This window comes from Apteryx mantelli, chromosome 4, assembly GCF_036417845.1.
Source record: "Apteryx mantelli isolate bAptMan1 chromosome 4, bAptMan1.hap1, whole genome shotgun sequence".
Classification (NCBI taxonomy): Eukaryota; Metazoa; Chordata; class Aves; order Apterygiformes; family Apterygidae; genus Apteryx; species Apteryx mantelli.
In genome coordinates, this window is record NC_089981.1 from 30,342,535 (window position 1) to 30,361,891 (window position 19,357).

A 19,357-nucleotide genomic window follows, 5' to 3' on the forward strand; every position below is an offset into this window, starting at 1 on the left:
GCAGTAAGCAAAACCTGTGTCAGGGTAGGATTCTGTGTTTAATCAATTGAAATTGCTGAAACTAAGCACTTAATTTTTCTTTAAAACTAGTGCAAATTTTGTTTTCTTAACATTTTAACATAAATTTTCACCAGATTTTTCTTTAAAAATTTCCCCAAAGAAGTCCTTTGTACACTGACAGTTTTCAGTTATCAAAAAGTACAAATGTTATAAGTTTGGTTTCACAAAAAGCCTGCAAAGCAAGGTTGCAAGTAGGCAACAGTGACTAAAATCTCAGGTTTTCCTGAAAAAAATTTCACTCAAAAGCTTGAGCAGCTGTATATACTAAGGTCTGAGAAGGAATTCAGAACAATGTAGTTTGATGCTCGGATGTACTTTGATTTTAAGTTGTGAGGTCTGGTTTGTAAAACTTGTCCAAAAATAGTTTAAAGCATTTAATGTCATATAATACTGCTGCTTATCAGTAGAGTATGAACTTTGGCAAAAGGATAAAAAGCTCCCTTCCCCCCCCTCCGCCTAGTTATTTACAGTCTTTTGACTCACTGATAGAAAAACGTATCTATGTGCCTTTCTATGTTTTATTCTATGGTAAATGTAAGTACTTAATGATAAAAAATGAGCTCAATATTTCTGTGGAATTACTGCTGTAACAAAGTGGTTAGCAGTTACAAGATATCACTTAGGAAAAGATGAGTGCTTACTCTGAATATCTGTAGTGCTTGGTCAGGATTTTATAATTATATACCATCATTAGAGACTGAATCCTCATATCCATCCTGGGTTTTTGCCCAATCTGTCTTTAGCAAAACTCTGAATGACTATTTGTGTATATACGGTTCATAGTTTATTTAGCACACAGCAATGTGCTATTCTGATTGAATAGCAAATAATTGTGGAAGTAGATGTGTTGGCTTAACTGGTTCAAATACATCACTGCAGAGGACTATTTGAAAGCAGATAGATTTGGATATTTAGTAGATGCAGTTCACAGAAAAGCATTTGTAAAACGCTCTTGATGTAGAGGGCAGTTAGTATAATTAACGTGGCAAGTCAACAGACACTGGCCAGCATAAAGACTAAATAAAGACAAAGTAAGGAACCTTGTGTGAGACTATCCGTGTCCATTAGATTGGCTACTGGGAAAAGGGGGTTGTAGAAAATGATAGTTCACACGTACTGTATTACTTTCTCTGCAAATGCACTTACAAATGTTCCTCTTTATAGAGCAGTTGCTGATCACTTAACTCTATGTGTATACGTATTCCATCAAACAATTCAGTGGGATAATATGTTGGGGTAGTTTCTCCCACTGGAAGTCATGTTTTAATGCATAGGCTGTGTTAAATTACTAATTTGCAGAATGTATTAGAAAATTAAAATTGTTTTCTCTTTTGTTGCATAAGAAATGACAGCACTGTCTGTGGTGTTGTCTGAGTGCCTGCGTGAGTGAGGAGGACAGGGCAGACCCTAAATTACCAAGTCCTCAGAATGGTTATTTGTAGAACTGTGATTTTAGCTTCTCTAAGTAACAGCTATAAAAGCCAGCTATTGTGTGTAGCTAATGGCTAAGGTGCTTGCAGTTTCTAAGAGATGTGGAAATACTGGTTTTCTGAGGTGCCGCATGTAGACAGTTGGAGTGCAGGGCTCCAGAATCTGTAAGATAATTAGAAATAATACAGTTTTTGCCAAGCAAGCCACTTTAGAAACACAATTCCAAAGCACTTCCATTTGGGACTTAAATAATAAATATCCAGAAGGGTGTGTGCTAGCTTGTTTTCTCAATGAGTGCTATTGAACATGTTATATTTTTACAAGACCTAACAAAAATCTGTGTACAATGCCCCCCCCCCCCCCCCCAGTACTCACGTATTAGAAGTTTTTTGGTCACCTGAAAATGCACTTTGTATCCACTGCTTAGATCTAACAATTCTCTTCAACATCCTGTCTTACGTGCACCACGGCCTTTGCTAGGCAAGAGAGCAGGCTGAATGATCTGAAAATCCCTCTTAGCCTTAAAGACTGTGAATCATTTTGTGCTGTGATCTGTGAAGCTGTTGCCCTGTGTTTCCTCTGCAAGAAGCTGCACTTCAGAGGACAAATTTGTTACTCCTGTGTATCTAAAGAAGTGACGAGAGCTCAGTATGTTCTAGCTATTCCCCTTCTCTCCCCATTCCAGTCAATGGTTTTCTTGGGTATTGCTGCCAACTGATATACTTTGGCAGAGATATACATATAGGAGCCCTCAGACTGTTCTGATCTACATATGAGAGGCTGGCAGCAAGTTTGTGTCCTGCATTTGTGCTGGACTGATATGTGTACAATTTGGCCTGGAAATCCATATATCTCATTCTGCTTTGAACTTTTGCTTGAGTCATTACAGTTGACTCCACTACATAACTCATATCTGGCTGCTCAAATCTGTTCCATCTGCCACTGAATGTTACTGCTGCATAGTGCTGCACTTCGAGTCTTGAGACTTTTTTGTCCCGACCATGTGTTATTTTGGTATTACAAATGTTTCAGGCCAGACCAGCTGCTGCAACAGCATTCCCTGTTTTAGGTAGAGTGAAGTGGGAACAACTGAATCTCTTAGAAAAGTGCAGTCTTCAAAAATGAGAATGAGAAGCAAAATTCAGCCTCTTCCCCCCTTTTTAAAAGTCTGGTGGATAGAGAGATGAAGGAAAAAACTTTGATTTCAGTGATGGTCAACTTTGCCTTATGCTGTTACTGATCACTGAAACTTATATAGAGATAAAAATAAACTCAAGCTACCTGTGAAGTACAAGGAATGTTTTTCTACCAGCAAGCTGATGGATGTTGTCTCTATTTGAGTAGAGCTGAATTTCATTTTTTGAAAAATTTGTTGGTTTCTGTGTATATATGTGGACTGGGAGTTGGAGAACCATGTACCGGGGACCTAAGATATTAATTAGAATTGTTATTCTGAACAGCAAAAGGCACCTTCCTTTTATTCTTGCAGCTCTAAAATATATGCTCAAGAATCACAGCTTTTAAAGAATTCTGCACTTTAGAAATGTCTGCTTAGCAATAATTAATAAAGATATTGTTAGTCCGTGGACAAAAAGGAAATTGTATGCCTTATAACAAATACAGTAAAAAGCAGTTGTTATGACAACTATTGCAAAGTCTTTATCAGTATTTCTACTGTACTGTTCAGGAGGGGAAAAATCTCTTTTGCTTGACTGCACGTGACTGATGGAATGGGAAATTGGGATTCTCCCTATTGCCAGCTGAGGATTCATGAGGTTCTGAGCTAGTTCCTCAGTGTCAGAATTAGGAATGGTGTCTCTTACCTGTAGAGATAAGAAAAATTAGTCATAGCTGATAGGTTGTCTGTATAATTTGTTCTGAATTCATGTAAGTAGAGTAAACAAGCACCTAGATATCAGTGCTAGAGATCCAGAAGATGGTAACAGGTACGTTGTTGCATTGTGATTAAATTACCTGTGTAATAAAACATCAATGCTCCGATAGTAAGGACAATGTAAACTTGAAGTAAAATATGTGTTTTGGGGCTGTAGTTATACTTTTCATTTGTGTGAGCCTCACCAGGATACTGTTTTTGTTGATCCCTTTCATGATACGTTTTCTTCTACGTTTGGCAGTATTTTATGGTACAGGAGAAGAAGGAAGACTACCCACAAAGAATAGTAAGCCGTTGTGAAAAGGCTTTCTTCTTCCCTGAGAAACCACTTCTACTAGCACATGATTTTCTTGTGATTTAGCTCAATTTAGTTCTGGTTAGAATAGCAGTTCAACACCTGGCAGAAAGAAAGAGCTGGAATAAGGGTAGGAGGTTGGTACTCTTTCAGTGATATGCCAAGGACAGCACTGGCTGCACATAGATGCAGATGGGCTGCAGACAGAGAGACATAGCGTCAGAATGCTATTTTCAAAGCTCTCGGTACCCAGAAAGTACGTAGATAGTTTCACATGGCAGAGGTACTCATAGGGACAAGCCAGCTTAAAACACTGTGGATTTGCATTAAGACAAAACATGGACGGTGTGTCACAAATAGCGTGAGTCTCAAAAAAAAAAAGAAAAGAAAAGAAAAAGAAAAAGTTGGTTGCATTGGTTGTGCCTAGTAGTATCTTGATGTTATGCTGCAAGAGATGGACAACACTGGAACTGCACAGCTAGGCATGCTCTGTGTCTCCTTTCTAGCCATCGTAACATTCATAGTGTATTCACTGATATTGTAAGTAATCACAGAGCCTCTTTGCAGACTACATTATAATCCTTTATAGATTCATTTTCTAGACTTCATAGGAGAGTCTTTTGTGGTTTCTTTCACTTCCCATTTTCATCTGTACTAAAAACTTAGACATTTCCTTCTCTGATTTGGGATTTCTTCCCTCTCACTTCCAATGTGGCATATAGGCTTTGTTTATCAGGACAGTACTGCATGTTAGTTAATCGTTCTCACAGCAATGAGGATGGCTTTCTAATTTCACAGCCAAAAGCAAGCTGCTGCAGTGTGTTAAATGGAGGTTCTTTTTAAATTATATGCAATTCTGTGCTTGGGTGTGCCCCTGTTTCCTTTTGAGATCTGGTACTAAATGGTGAAGGGAATGCACTACCATTTGAGGAAGAAGTTTGGTTAGCACTGTGCATAAGCAGGAATACTGCTTCCTCAGGCATGTATGTACAGGGCATACTTAAGCATCACCAGATAAAGTGCAGGATGATTCATGCTATTAAGAAGAAAAAAAAAACAGTAGATGCATTGTTTAATTTGTTTCAATGCCCTTTTGGGAAGTTAGTACTCCAGGAGATGTTCCCAGCAACTGCTCTTGTAGTCAGAAGAGCTCAAGGTCTTTTGTTGTAGTGCAGACTTCACCTTCTTATCATCTTTGCCAGTTGCAATTTAGCAAGAAATGCTATACTTAGTTTCATTAAAGGGCATGGAAAGCTGTGCTGTGCATTAATGCATCCTCTCTCTTCCATTACTATCTTTTTCCTTCTTTTTTTGTTTGGTTTTATGATGCAGGAGTAGTGTACGATGTAGTTTGTCCTTTTTTCTGTTCTTTTTTTGTTTTCATGTAATTTTTTGGCGTCACCATCCATGTGAAACTTTAAAAAGATCTGGGCAAGTGCTCTGAGCCCAAGGAGCACCACAAGTGAATCCTCAACTTAAAATGAACATGACTTCAAAGTCTTCTCAATATTACTATCGGGGAAGAAGTGGAAAGAAATATGAGGAGAAGAAAAATAGTACAGTCAACTTAACTCTGCAGGAAGCTAAGGACTGTGCCTATGGGTATTTTACTGACAGTAACAACTGAAGAAACCTAACTAGGTCAGATACAAATCATCGATGACATTAAAAAGGATTAAGTAGCTGGTGAGGCTGTATGAACTGTTATTGGTGTTATCACTATATAAAGAAAAAGACATTTGGAGTGCATTTTATGTGAAAATTGCAAATATGTTGTATTAAAGATATTCATGTTAACTGATGGTACATGCATGTTCTAGACAAGGGTAATGTGTAGCAAATGGCAGTAAGTACATTGGTGTGTATAAGGTAGGCTTAAAAGCAACTGAACATAGAACATTTTATATGTTCTAAATGGAACATAAATAATGTGTCAAAAAAATAAAAGGTGTAACTGTATTGGAAATAATGACTTTGATAGGTAGGTAAAGAAAAGTTGTTGTAAATTTACATATAGGATTAACATATCCATCAAGATTTTTATTTTCAAATTGAAGACTTTTGGTAACTTTAGTTTTAACTGTGTTTGTGTGGATTCATGTTCTTAATCATGATATTGTAACAAATGCATTTCTTTTCCTCCAAAATCATTGCACTCAGTTGTTAAATAATTTGAGTTCCTAGAACTTCTTTTCCTTCTTTTATCTATCTTCCTGTGTAGACACTCTTTCGTAACACATAATTTCTGCTTATTTTTACAGACTTCTTCAGTTAAGGTTACTAGAGTTGGTGTCAATCTTGGTAGTCAACTCTCTCTGCCCTAGTCCCAGGGAAGCGTGAAGTGTTCTTATTGAATGTCTAGAGATCCTAGACAGACATCTGAGTAGAGTCAGGTGGGAACTGTTGCCTGCCTGTAATTTAGGAACACTCTGAAGCAATGTTTGTAGTACTTTTGTGGACAGTCCCTCAAGTTCCCCCCAAACCTTCTGTTTGTGAAGTTAGGTTTGCATTTGTGTGTTTGCCTTCAGTTTACCTGCAGTCTTGCATTTGTTTGACCTCAAGGTTTGACTTGGACTATTATATTATTTATTTTTAGTTTTATCTGGATGTTTCCTTCTGTGGTTGTTAAATTTTGTTTTACATTATTTTTGTGGTGTTTATTATTGTAACAGTAGAGCACCTGGAGAGGTAGGAAAGGTGCTTTATAAACCTAAGAATAATAGTACTGTTGTCTTGCAGGGGACTGCGAGGATGTACTGCCAGAGGGATTTGTGCTCAGTTTTCAAAAGCAAGGGAAATAAAGGTGCTATTAAACACTTGACGCCTGTAAAGTGCAATGTGGAGAAGCAGCTAGGGATAGCAGCCACATTGTGACAGATTTCTAGCTTCAGCATTAGGTGTTCACCATTTGATGACTGGAGCACAGGAAGGAAAATGCGTGAATTGTAGATACTGGACGACTATATGAATATCAGCACATGCCTGTTTTAAAATGTGTTGTCTTTTCCATCAGAAAATAGGCTAGCCTTAGGCAAGCGTAAGCTGACTGATCAGCCTCTTCTTCCTCTTCTCTTCTGTATTGTTCTTCTGCACCTCCATTCTGCTTGGATAACTGCCCCTCTACTGGTGCAAATGTTAAGTCATCAATATCTACAGTTGTGCTTTACTACTTTGGTTATGAGCTTAAAGGAAGAAAATTTGTGATAGAGAAAGAAAGTATTTGCATGTTTACTCTCTGACTTCAAAGTCATATGCTGTCTCTACATGGATGAGAAAGCTCTAGACCACTTCAAAGACAAGTCCATTGTGCTGTAAAATATAACACTTCTTACAAAGGTGGTAAAATATTGACTATAACACCATAGTCTTTCTTTTGCCATATGCTGTGAACTACTCAAACTTCTCTGTCAGGTCAAAGAACTAGACAAGGATCTCCATTAATATACAGGAATTTGGGAGCCAAATGCAAAGTTTTGCACAAGTTAACACCCATGAAACCCATTTAAAACCTTTGAAGTTTCTTGAATGTTTTAGAAGGTTGAAGTGAGTTCTGGACTGTAAACAAACCTCCTTGTTTTTCCCATGGTAACTACATCTCTTTCGTGAGAAGGAGAAAAGCTGTGGTCAGAAAAGTGAATCCAGAATAATGTACAGAAGAAGCTAGAGACCTTAAAACACTCACTCGTGCACATAATTGCTTCTCATGTAAGTTAAAAAGCAAAGTATATTCTGAGCTGAACAGTTTGGCTCATGAGTAGGCTATAATTTTGAGCAGACTTTGATTCTCTTGTTCTTTAATGTTTGAATAAAAATAACTGTTAAACACAAACTAATGTTCCTTTAGCACAAGAGGCAAGACACATTTAATTAAGGATAACATGCTCCTACTTTGATGATCTAGAAAAATCAGTTGGTAAAGAAAACTGGAGAGCAAAGATGCATAGCGTTGTCGTGTAATCACCTGAAGCTTTACTTGCAGCCGAGGCTTCATGGGAGATGCATGATGGAGCAACCCCAAGCCTTTGCCCCCGTCCCTGTCCTGTTCTGCTCCCTCTTTGTGCATTGCCGGCCATGCCTGGATGCAGAGGGAATTGCTGACGGATTACACTACTGTAGCCTTCTTCCAGCAGTCCTGCTATCAAGAGAGTAAATTAGCACCTATGATTGTAAATGACTATTGAACTCTGTCACAGCTGATCGTTTTTTAAATCTCCAGTGATATACTGTGTATCAGAGAGTAGTCTGTGGGGAAGTGTGAGGTGTGACTTGTCAGCAAATCTGCTGAAAATCTGATTTCCCTGCACCTCTGATTCATGTTCTGATCAGTAATAGTCTGTTGTTTTTACAGTGCTCCTAACAGTGCCAGACATTGTATTGAGACAAAAGGAAGGTATGGGATCAATAAGTCGTAATTCAATGAGTAATCGAAGGTCAGATTTTAATAATAATTTTCCTTCTGGATAGCATGTGACTCTTCAAGCAGTCCTGTTGAAATGGACATACAAGAAAAGTTGACGAATATCTAGCTAATTTGGTTAACTGATAATATTCATCTTTCATGAGAGGATATCAGAATGTTTTCCATAAATCAGCTTCTGCAGGCAATCTGAAATCTAAGTGAATAGACCAACTTCTGAAACTATATCAGTAAACCTTGACTTCCATGAACTTGATATGCAGTGTTACAGATCTTTTCAGATGTCTAAAGCTCCATGTGATTTAATGTCTCTTAGGAAACTGCAGTCAAAGGTTTAATACCTGAAGGCATCACTCTTAAGAAGCAAGATTATTTCAATTTGCCATCCTTTACAGGAGTTACTAATTGTGAGACCAGGTAGACAAAGTCATGCTGTGGAACAGCACAGAGGTTTAAATGTAAACTGTTTTAAGCCTGAGGTGTCATCTTGAATATTTCTGTCTCTGTGCTACAAAACTTCAGAGTAGACACTTGGGCTCTTTTTTCCTTTTTTCACTTCCTCTTTCCCTGTCTCTTTTCTTCCTTCTTTGAATTCTAAACATACAGAAATCAAAACAGTGAGATAACCCCTTTTGCCTAGGCACAATATACAAGGATTGGGAAAAAAGGAGGTGGCTTACATTGCATTCAGCTATAGGCAGAAGGGTTAGATATCTAATATATAGTCAGCCAGTTTGGATTCAAAGCAATTCAGTTTAAGTTGGGACTCTGCCTTTATAGAATAGAAAAGTGAGACTGCTTAGAAGAGTAGTACCTGCCAGAAATCTGAAATTATCACTGATATCCTTTTTGGGGGTTTGGGTTTCTTCTTGTGAGATGTTTACTCAGGTAAAATGTGCTCTACAGCAAAACATGTGAGCACAGTATTATGTAAAGGCACAGTAAGAATCCAGGTGATTCATTTATCTAGCATGATGATGGTCTTTTTTCATCTCTTAATAGAACAAGATCTCTCCAAATGGCTGCCCAATCTGGCTGGGTATGTTTGTCATAAATAGTTACAGCACAAGATCTGTTTTGGAAACTTCACTGTCCGTGGGAAAACTTTCAAATCTTGTCTTTGTAGTGCTGGTGCTGTACCTTTTCATCTGTATGGTAGGGTATTTTCAGCAGCCAGCTTGATTAGTAGGATCTTTTTTGTTGTTGTTCAGGTTTAGAGTTGGATGTGTGAGTTTTGAATGCTACTTACACTCATGTATAAACAGGGTTTATTTATGAAATTCAGCATGAGTCTTGCTCGTGAGGTGTTTAGGGGGTCCAGGCTGAGTCCTCATAGACTGAAATTGATACTGTTCCTCAAAGGCACTGGATGTGTGCTAATTTATACTAGGTGAGGATTCATCTCTTATTAGCAGGTATCAGTACAGTAGGTTGCACAGAAGTTCAGCATTTTGATGCTAATGTTTGATTCTGGCTTTGAGTCGGAGAATTGCTTAGTGATTTTTAGACTGTGGGAAGTAACAGGAGTTTTCAATTTTGTGATTTGTCACTGGTTATTCAAGATTAACTGTAGAAATATTTTGGGCTATTTTTATAACGTCCATATTGTATCTCCTCTTTAATTATAAGCATTTCCATAGCATTTAGAGATCAAGTGGTCACTATATTGCTGAACAGTGTCTAAATATAGAAAACTATAAAATAATGGTATATAACAAAAACATGGTGTATAAAACTTCTTACTAACAGGATCAAAGGTAAGAAAGTAGCTTTCGATTTGTTCATATGGGTGCTTTAAATACAGGAGTCTCACCTGCTGTCTGTGTTTTCAGGAAATGAGCAGGTCTTCCTGAGGTTAACTGTTAGTATCTAGAACAAGTGTTGAAGATGGGAAACTGAGGCACTAAGCTGTTAAGAGGGTTTAACAATGATAGCAATTAAGGGAAGTATATTAGCCAAAATGACAAGCTGAGGCTTGCTATGCCCTTTGTGTGTGCTGACAAGAACTTTCTCTTCCCTCCAGTCTGGCTGAGAGGTGGCAAGCCCCTACAGCTAGTGTTCTGTGCTGTGGGTGAGGTTTGGGGACTAGATTTGCTCTCATGTGGATTTACACTAAGGTTGTTTTCTTTTGCCAAGGAGATGTATTTTTATATCCCAAAAATCTGACTTGTCTATTTGTGGATAAATGAGGGAGCAAGAGATTCCTGGATAGGCAGAGACTTGGGTTATGAGACAGCCAAGCTTTGCTGCCACAAGGGGTAGGATTTTGTAGGGCTTCCTGGTGGTAAGAAAGTATCAGTATTTTTAAAACTCTGTGTATTCTTGCTGATGGAAAAGCAGTACCACTGTTAAAAGCTTTAGTGATATGATGTGTTGTATTGGTCTATCTATTTTGCATTCTAGTTTTGAGACGTTGTTCTGACCTAACCTTGCTGAAAAACCTTAAAGGTTACTTCAACAAAAGTGCAAATGTGAGGAAGCTGTCTTCTGCTTTTTTGTCTCTGTTAAAAACAGAGGTAGTATGACTGAGTGTTGGTGTATGTTGTTGATGGTATTCTGTGTAGCCTGGTGATAAAATTTTTCCCAAACTTTACTCTTTAGTGTCTTACTTCCATGTTTTTAACCCTACAGTTGGATGAAGTGTGCTTTAATGTGATATTATCTGCCAGTAAACAGCCAGCGTGTGAGTGTATGCATGCATCCTCATGCTTTGTATATAAAATATATCTGTATTTTTAAGGTATAAACAAAATTCTGGTGCATTCTATTACCATGTGACCTTGAAATCTCAGCACTACCCTTTCTGTGTATCTCCATCAGAGTACTCAGTGCTATCTAGTACAGAATGACATGTGACAGCTGCTTGCTTTACTATAGCTAGTATCTTCTCTCCAAGGGTGTGGAAAGCTTCTTCCTATGCACAGCTGTGCTCATGTGGTCAGCATAGTTTCTTTCCTTCCAGTTGCTGGTGCCTTGCCACAGATGCAGATGTTGCGAAAGGACATGCAGTGGAATTCTTTTAGTCTTGAGAAATGGTTGGAGATAATAGCCTGGTGTGAACAATTTGGCTGAATGATAGCAAAGGAGATGGAAAAAAATAATTATATGTTGTCTGTAAAGCACCTCTGGGGCTATTCCACCCTCTGCGATACAATTCACTGGCTCCTCAGAAACACACCAGCACGTACCCACACATGTGGGCTCTGCCTATAACCAATCTTGCCAAAGCAAGCAGGATCAAACATGGACAGTGGTCTACTTTCCAGCATTAAGAATTTGTCCAACCTAGGTTAAAAAAAACCCCCACAATATTGAAGTAGCTTCTTAAAAATCAACTACAGTACTGTATTTCAGTTTCTCTCCTCAGAGGTCTTTGAAGAAGTATAGTAAGAGGAAGGCTGAGGGCTACTTGAAACTTTCATTTTCTTTTAATTGTAAGAAAAACCTCAGCAGCTAGTAGATACACTATTGTTAACTGTCAAGAAAAAGTCATCAAAATATATTGGGAGCAGTTCTATACCAGCAGAAAGAAGAGTGAGTTGATTGGATCTTTCTGGTCTGTTTGATCTCCTCCCCAGGTGAAGAAGGCTACATTCACAGGGCTTTCCCAGGTGCCTTGCCAAACACTCCCTCCGCCACACCTGCTAACTTTCTCCCTCTCTTTTTTTTTTTCTCACAATGGCAAAGGCAGATTTGGGAATGTTTTTGGTCATTTGGAGCCAACTGATGACTTTGTCTTTTGCAGTACAAGACATTGTTGCTCTATCTATGTAATTCCTCTGTAACTGAAAAGTAAAGTGATGAGGAGGAGGCAGTCGTGATTAAGAGTTAGCATATTTCCAGAATATTAGCAGAAGATATCTCTGTCTTTTGATTATGCTTGTCCTGCTGGGCTTTTTTTTCTCCTGCTTTTCCAAGAAAAGAGGCATATAAAAGAAAATGTTTTTTTTTCTGAGACCTTAAAGTGAGGCATGTAATAGCACTCATTATGTATCTCCATACTTACTGCTGTATTCTTTTAGTAGACCTAGCCCCAGATTTATACCTGTTTCCCTTTTTCTATAAGTTATCAGGTAAAAATGTTTACGTCATGATTCAAAACAAAAGCCTATTATAATGCAAATATTTTACAGATAGCTGAAATTTCTGTGTTATGAGGTAGTGTTTCAAGTTTGGACTTTAGTGATTTTTTTTCAATGTTTATTTTGGTAATTCCATTGTAGTTACTGGAATTACACTAGGATCAAATTTAAGCCCACTCTTCTCTGAGGGATTCCCTGTAATATTTGTTTTTAGAGGGGCTGAAGCAAACGGTGCAGGTCCCCATGGGAATCAGTGGGGCCAACAGCCTTGAAACTGGTGTGTAGTGGGAGGTATGGCTGGGCAGCACCACATACGGCTTGGTGAGACTACCTGGCTCTGTTAAGTGCTTTTCGCTTAGCAGAGAACCTGAACACACTGCTGCAGTGCGATCAGGAATGACAGTCTTCTGTGGGCAAATATTGCGCATACAGTATACGTTTTGGTGTGGAATAAAACAGGTCAGAGCTCAGCACCTTCCTTTCACTCCTGTCAAGTCTTTGTCGGGTGTCTTCCTCCAGCATACTACAGTACTCATAAAAGCCTAGAAAATAACTGCTCAGAGTGCAGTATGCCTCTAAGAAGCAGAGGAGAATGGTTTGATCCAAACTACCCATTTTGTCCCTTATGGCTTCGTCTCCTCGATATGACTGAAGTGTTGGTATTGCTGCTGAATGGATTTTTTATGTTCTTTCCCATTTTAATGGGAGTTTTCAGCCCCCAAAGGCCTGAGAGATGTCTGAAGTTGGTCAGAATGCAGGTGTAAAGTCCGTCTTTATTTGCTGTTATACACTGTTTTCCTGTTGTTGGCTCTGCAGCTTTTTCTCTGGGAAACCAACATATGGTAACTATATATAGCAGAAGGATGAACACATATAATTAATGTGCCACATGACTTATTAAACAGTCATTAAGAAAAATGATACTAGCTGGTTCTGAATGTGAATGTCTGTAAAGACTGCTTGGCACATTACCAGTGCCAGAGAGGTTATGACTGCCATTTAAAGTAACAAACAACAGAATAAAAAGAACAAATAGAATAATAAGAGAGATAATTTACATACAAATAAAAGCTGCTGGAAATAAAGAGGTCAGTAATTGTAGTCTTCCTGGTTTATCTCATCAGACTGTTCCATCCTCTTCTCCTAGCCTTAGCTGAGATGAAATGATACCACATTGAATTCACACTTTCTTAAAGCTCAGTAGTAAAGGCTGAGTGAATTTACACTTCTTGCTGCTGCTCGTGGCTGAAGGCATTCTCTCCAAGTCATCGATAGCCAGAGAACAGCACATTTTTAAAGAATATATGCGTACACATACACATATAATTTACATATATAGTTTACATATATATGTGAAAATAGGGAGTGCTAATGGAAGACCTCTGAGGAGAGAAACTGAAATACAGTACTGTAGTTGATTTTTAAGAAGCTACTTCAATATTGTGGGGTTTTTTTTTAACCTAGGTTGGACAAATTCTTAATGCTGGAAAGTAGACCACTGTCCATGTTTGATCCTGCTTGCTTTGGCAAGATTGGTTATAGGCAGAGCCCACATGTGTGGGTACGTGCTGGTGTGTTTCTGAGGAGCCAGTGAATTGTATCGCAGAGGGTGGAATAGCCCCAGAGGTGCTTCTGTGAACTCTGTCTCAGCAGTACCACTGGGTGGGACCAGGTCTCTGAAGTAGTCTGCTACTGTCTAAAGTCTTCTTCTCAAGGTATCAGGAATCAAGTTATTAGCTGTCTGTCAGAGGAGGCAGGAGAAGCAGGAATGCTTCTCTGAAGTGGTGCCTTATACAATTCTATCTTTAGAGCATTGCAAAGCCAGTTTTTGTCCACAGCACCAATCTAGTGAGTCTGAAGCTCTGGCTGTTGGATTCTTTTGCACAGATAGAAGTAGGACTAGTATCTGGGGGCAGGCTGTACATATTAAGCATTGGCTTGGTCTTGTACGTTTTAAAACATAAATGGGGGAATAAGAAAACACTGTTAAAAGCTGAGCTTTATATTAACAGCTGCAATGGGAAATCAGCATTCTTTCCCTGTGTGATAAAATCTCCTCCAGGATGGTGTGAGTAACTTGGCAGGGATCCACAAAAACCTTTGAGAGGCAATAGGAGAAAAATAACATTCCCATAGGCTGGTGTGCAGCAGCTTCTTCAGTCTGGTTCCTGAAGAAGTCTCCCTAGTTTGTTCATTCCTTTATGCATGGAAAGAATAGTGGAGTAAATACCCGAGTTACTGATCCTGCAACCCTGTTCCCCCCCCCCCCCCCCCCCCGCCCCAGTTCAGCTGGTTTCTCCCCTCCATAATCCATAAGGAGGTTTTAGTTAAGGTATTTGTGCTGTCCAGGAAGTACATGCTCCACCCAGGATTTTTCATATATCTGACTCTGTTTTCATTTATAATGAAGATAGGTCAGTGCTGAAGCTTTAGAAGCTCCCACTTTAACTTGGGGCTGTAGAATTGAACCGTTTTGTGTCCACTTGGTTGAAGAGCCAGCATTACCTTTGTGGTGTTTTCCATTCTGGTCATGGAAAATAAACGCTATGAAATCTCATTTTGTGACTGCCTTCTCTGTTGTTTTTATTTTTTTGTACCTTCATGTTCCTGACTCTGAGGAAAAAAAAAAAAAAAGGCAAGAAAATGATGGATTGCAGGAGAACAGTAGCTTAGCTTTTAATTTAGTGTTTGATTTGTAACCCAGTTTATAAGAGAGAACATGCTGATAATTTGCTAGCCATTACTTTGTTTACCTAGGGAAGGTGTGAGCTGAGATCATGAAACTTTTACAGCCTGTATTATTGATGCCATGGAATTAGCATCACCTCTCTTATCACTGGGCATAATGCGTACAGAGCAGCATGGTGCTGGCTGCCGTTTCCTCCCATGTATTTTGGCCAAGGTAGGATTTTTTTACTGTGTCTGGAGAATACTGGTACTTGGCAGCTACTTGCCAAGATCAAGCTCAGGTTTATGAAAATGCTGAAACCTCCATTTAATTTCCAAACTGATTTCCATGGATACAGCTAGACAGTAATAGTGTTTGTACTTTTTTTATTCAATAAAAGCTTGAGTTATAAATATTCTCCATTTGTTTCCTATTTACAGTTGCAAAATATTTTAAGATCACCTACCATATCCTGTCATTCAACATATCTATAAATGCCATGAAAACATCATTGTGAAATAAAAATGTCTATTTTCAGCCCACAAACCCAACTTCCACACACTCACAAAGAAAATCAAAGGGAGAGGAAAGAGGAAAGAAGGAAGGGGGGAGGGGGGAATACAATACAGCAGGCAACATTGCAATATTTGCTACACAGTAGCAAAAGAACTGGGTAGAAAAATTTTAGTCTGCTATGATGACAAGCTTTTCAGGACATTTGTTATAGACCAGCGCTGTCCAGTGCATTTCTGAAGGACGAGTTGAAATCCAAATTCATTTTCACTGTTTTCCTGCAATTCCAGGCAACGCTTGGATTTTCGGTTCTGGATAGGGCCTCCCTTTAAAGATGGAGGAAAAAATTTTTGATTAAATATTATTATCTTGATACGTTGCTACTGTGTGGTGGTATAGGTTAGAGAGCATTCCAGTGTCCATCTTTACCACTGCCCTCTGCTACTGTGAAAAATTACTCAGAGACAAGATAAGCACTAGGCTGGATTTGGAGTGGAGATGCCTCTTGTCACAGGCTGGTTTAATCTCTGATTCAGTTTGAAATAGCCTCAATTGCTTGGTTACCATTTCAGCAAATGGGATTCCTAGAATTCAGCTGTTTCTCGTCATGCTCTTTAACCACAAGCTGAAAGCTCTTGGACTAGTTTTCCTGTTCAGTAACCTAGCTGTGTGGCCCTGCTGTACCTCTGAAACCTCAAACAGTGGCAGAGAGGACCAATGTCTTGGTCCAGGATGTTCTGTATTCCCTCATACAGGATAAAATGCCTAAATAGTTTATTCTTTGAATTCTGAACAGAACTGTTTCTTATAATCTTACGTTGCTAATCCTCAGTATCAATTCTTCATTCATTTGGCAGCTTAATACTCCTACATTAAAGCCCTCTTTATCTTCACTGTGAGTTGCAGCAAATCTTAAAGCATTGGAGTTATCACATAGTTAACTGCAGATCTAAACTACAATTAGATCATCATCATGTAGATGACCTAAATTACATATTTTCTTTAATTATGGTTTCAGTTTGTTCTTTCACCTTCTCTCTCCTGTTTAATAATAGTAACTTGAACACATTAGTGCCTGGGAAGTTTCTTCCAAAATATACAGAGTAGAATAATTTGTGCAGTGGTCTGGAAGTCTGTCTGTCTCTAGAGCAGCTTGGATTTGTGTAATAGAGAATTACTGGCTTAAACTGCAAATCAAAGAAAGGAGCGTAACTCAGTACAACCAGATCAGTATAGCTAAGGTACAGAAAGAGCAGCCACATACTTAAATTGCTTACTTGTAAGGGGTGGGGTTGCTATTTTTGGAGGGGGGGAAAAACATCAGTTTGTTCAAGTCTGTTATACTTTGCATTAAAAAGTCACAACTGTGACTGATTTATTATAAGAATATTAGCATAAATCCCATAGAAATGCTGAGATTTGTATTCAGGGAATGCTCTTCCTCAGGCAAGGGTAATTGATTCCACTCAGTACAGGGTCCACTTCATCCAGGTGGCTTGGGGAGGGGGGGATCTCCTCCTGTCATACCAGTAATACCTAGTAAGTACTTTCTCTGAGGAATGACGCTTCTAAAAAACAGTTGGAGACTGGCAAATTGAATACAGAACTAAGTTTAAAAGCTTGAGGGTTTAAATATGGTTTGAATAAGAGAGAGGGAGAAAGAGAGCATTTTTAGACTAATCCATAAAATTCAAAACATGAGGCTCCCATAAATCCTCCTTGAAGGGCCTAGGTGCAGACTCTAGATACAATTTTCAGTGATTGCTAGACAAACACGCGTTTTAATGTACCTCCATAACTGAATGCTGAGTGAACTGTATTTTCCCCTTGCTGTATAACTTTTATTGACATTCATATTAATAACAGTAGTTAAATGTGCCTGGTGGGAGCACAAACTCTATCTATAAGCATTATAACTTCTGGATATACAAAAAAAATTTATTTAAAGAAACAAGGATGGGAAATTAGTCAGAGCTTTAGTATATGCCATTTGTGCCCTCCCCCCCCCCCCCCCCCCCACACACACACCAAGTTACTTTGGCCTTGATCCAGAGTTCACTGAAGTCGGTGAGAGTTTTCTGTGTGAATTCAGTGAGTTTTGAATTAGGTCGTTCATATATAAAACTCCAGGATAATGGATTTTCTCATTGCTAAAATCTTTTTTTTTCTCTAGCAGTGAAGCACACAACCTCAATTTCTTAAATGTATACTGATTTCCCCCACCCCCCGTAGACTCAATTTTGCATGGCACGGAGGCTCAGATCCACAATGGTATTTAGGAATCAGAGACTGGAATTTAGCAGTTTTTTTTTTTTTTTCTGCCTAAGCCCAATATTGAGATCTTCAGCTTCTTTGAGCTTCCAAGTAATGCTGGAGGTGCTTGTGTTTCTGTCATTTATGTTAACTAGGACTGTATCTTTCTGATGCAGGCACATGCGCGAACTAGTCTTTTTCTCAGTTTGGGGGAGGACTGAGACATCCTCAGGTTTTGGGTCAGATCTTGTACTAAGGAAGCAAGATAAAGAAGCACTCCCACTTTGTCTGTCAGAAAACTCACAAGTTACAGGACATTGTAGTTCAAGTCCCTCATTTGCCTTATTTTTGGATCTGGGATACAAATCTGTGTAGCCTACTTTTAGACGTCTTTTGCGATTTCTAACTAAGGAAAAGAATTCATTCTCTCCATTTTACATAAAGCATGACAGCTAAAACGCAACTGTTTCCCTAGTACATTTCTTCTTGCCTCTCCTCTTTGCCCAGACTCTGTGAAATGAACTCTGTGGTGACCATCTCCTGAACCCTTTTATGTTTGTGAAGAGAGATAAGAAGCTCAGGTCTAACCTTAATGTGGAGTATGGGCTACATCTGCCTCTTCAGCCTCTCAGCTGGGGCAGCTGCCTAGTTTGTTGGCTGGATTTTGTGAATGCCATTCTTTGGTGCCTATTCTTTTCCCCAAGCACTGTGTATAGAACTTAGTCACCTAATTTAGTGCTGTGGATTCCTCTAGTAGTAAGGCACTAATGTCTTAAATGGAGCAATGCTGAGTTGAAATTTCTTTCTGCCCTCCAACCTAACTTCTGTTGAAGATTTCAAGGTAAAGAAAGAAAAGATGTTCATAATGGAGAAGAATGTTTTTCTTCTGTTCTGAATCATGTAGAGCACAGATAGGTATTACAGTAGATGTGTAGGTGAGGCTACTTTAATACAGGCAGCTACATAAACAAAGTATAACCACTCCTAAGGAAAAACAAAACAAAACAAACCACAGAAGCCCCACCTCTTTCCTGATGGGCCCTTATGTGAGATTCAGCATTTAACAGAAACAAGTCACTCGGGAGGTCACTCGGGAGAAAAAAAGTATAGGAAGCTCTGTTTGATGTGCTGCAAAGCACTCTGCAGTGGCTACTGAAATTCACCCTGCTGAGTACATTGGAGCCTACTGTATGACACATAAAAGAGACACCGAAGTGAAGCAGTGGCTAATACGTGTGAGTTGAGTGTTCTAGAGAGCACAGATGCTTTTAGCAAGGTGATTTTTTTTTTCTACAAAAGAGAAACATAAAAGTTCAAGTTCTGTTAGAACCAGAACAACTCAGCTCCTAAGAGATGTGAGGGCTGTACAGAACCATGGCTTAATCCCTCAGAGAGGTAGAAGTCTACACAGTTTGGGTTCCTTTCAGTAGTCACATGGATGAAAGAACTGCTCTGAAGTACAGTACAGAGGGAGGGATTTGTATTGTGCTTATTTAAAATTTCCTACTGTTGTTAGATGATTATTTTTCTTGTGGTTTTTTTTCCCCTCTATATGTCTAATACAAGCTTGCTAGAGCACTCTTAGTCTGTTATCTCTAGGGCGATGACAGTGTACCCAGTATATGTTGCAAAGCCTGAATTATTGAGCTGTATAATTCATAAAAGCACATTAATTGGATAACTCAGAGCAAGCAAGCAGCTGTCACTGATAGCTACGTTTTGCTACTCTGACCTGGGTTTGGCC

General features: G+C 38.9%; 1 protein-coding gene and 1 long non-coding RNA gene across 11 annotated transcripts in view; one reads left to right on the top strand and one right to left on the bottom strand.

The window, feature by feature from the left end:
- Positions 1 to 19,357, top strand: part of LOC106497093 (uncharacterized) — a 124,416-nt gene that overhangs the window by 85,036 nt on the left and 20,023 nt on the right. The window lies entirely within an intron of this gene.
- The window catches only part of GALNT18 (polypeptide N-acetylgalactosaminyltransferase 18), a 251,104-nt gene continuing 246,963 nt past the window's right edge, over positions 15,217 to 19,357 (bottom strand). For 4 of the 6 annotated variants that reach the window (XM_013957884.2, XM_013957886.2, XM_013957887.2 and 1 more), the window contains one exon: positions 15,217 to 15,686. In XM_013957884.2, coding sequence (XP_013813338.1) covers positions 15,540 to 15,686 — 147 coding nt within the window. In that variant the 3' untranslated portion in view covers positions 15,217 to 15,539. The remainder of the gene's footprint in view (positions 15,687 to 19,357) is intronic. The other 2 variants (XR_010884078.1, XR_001294744.1) reach the window with 2 other exon arrangements.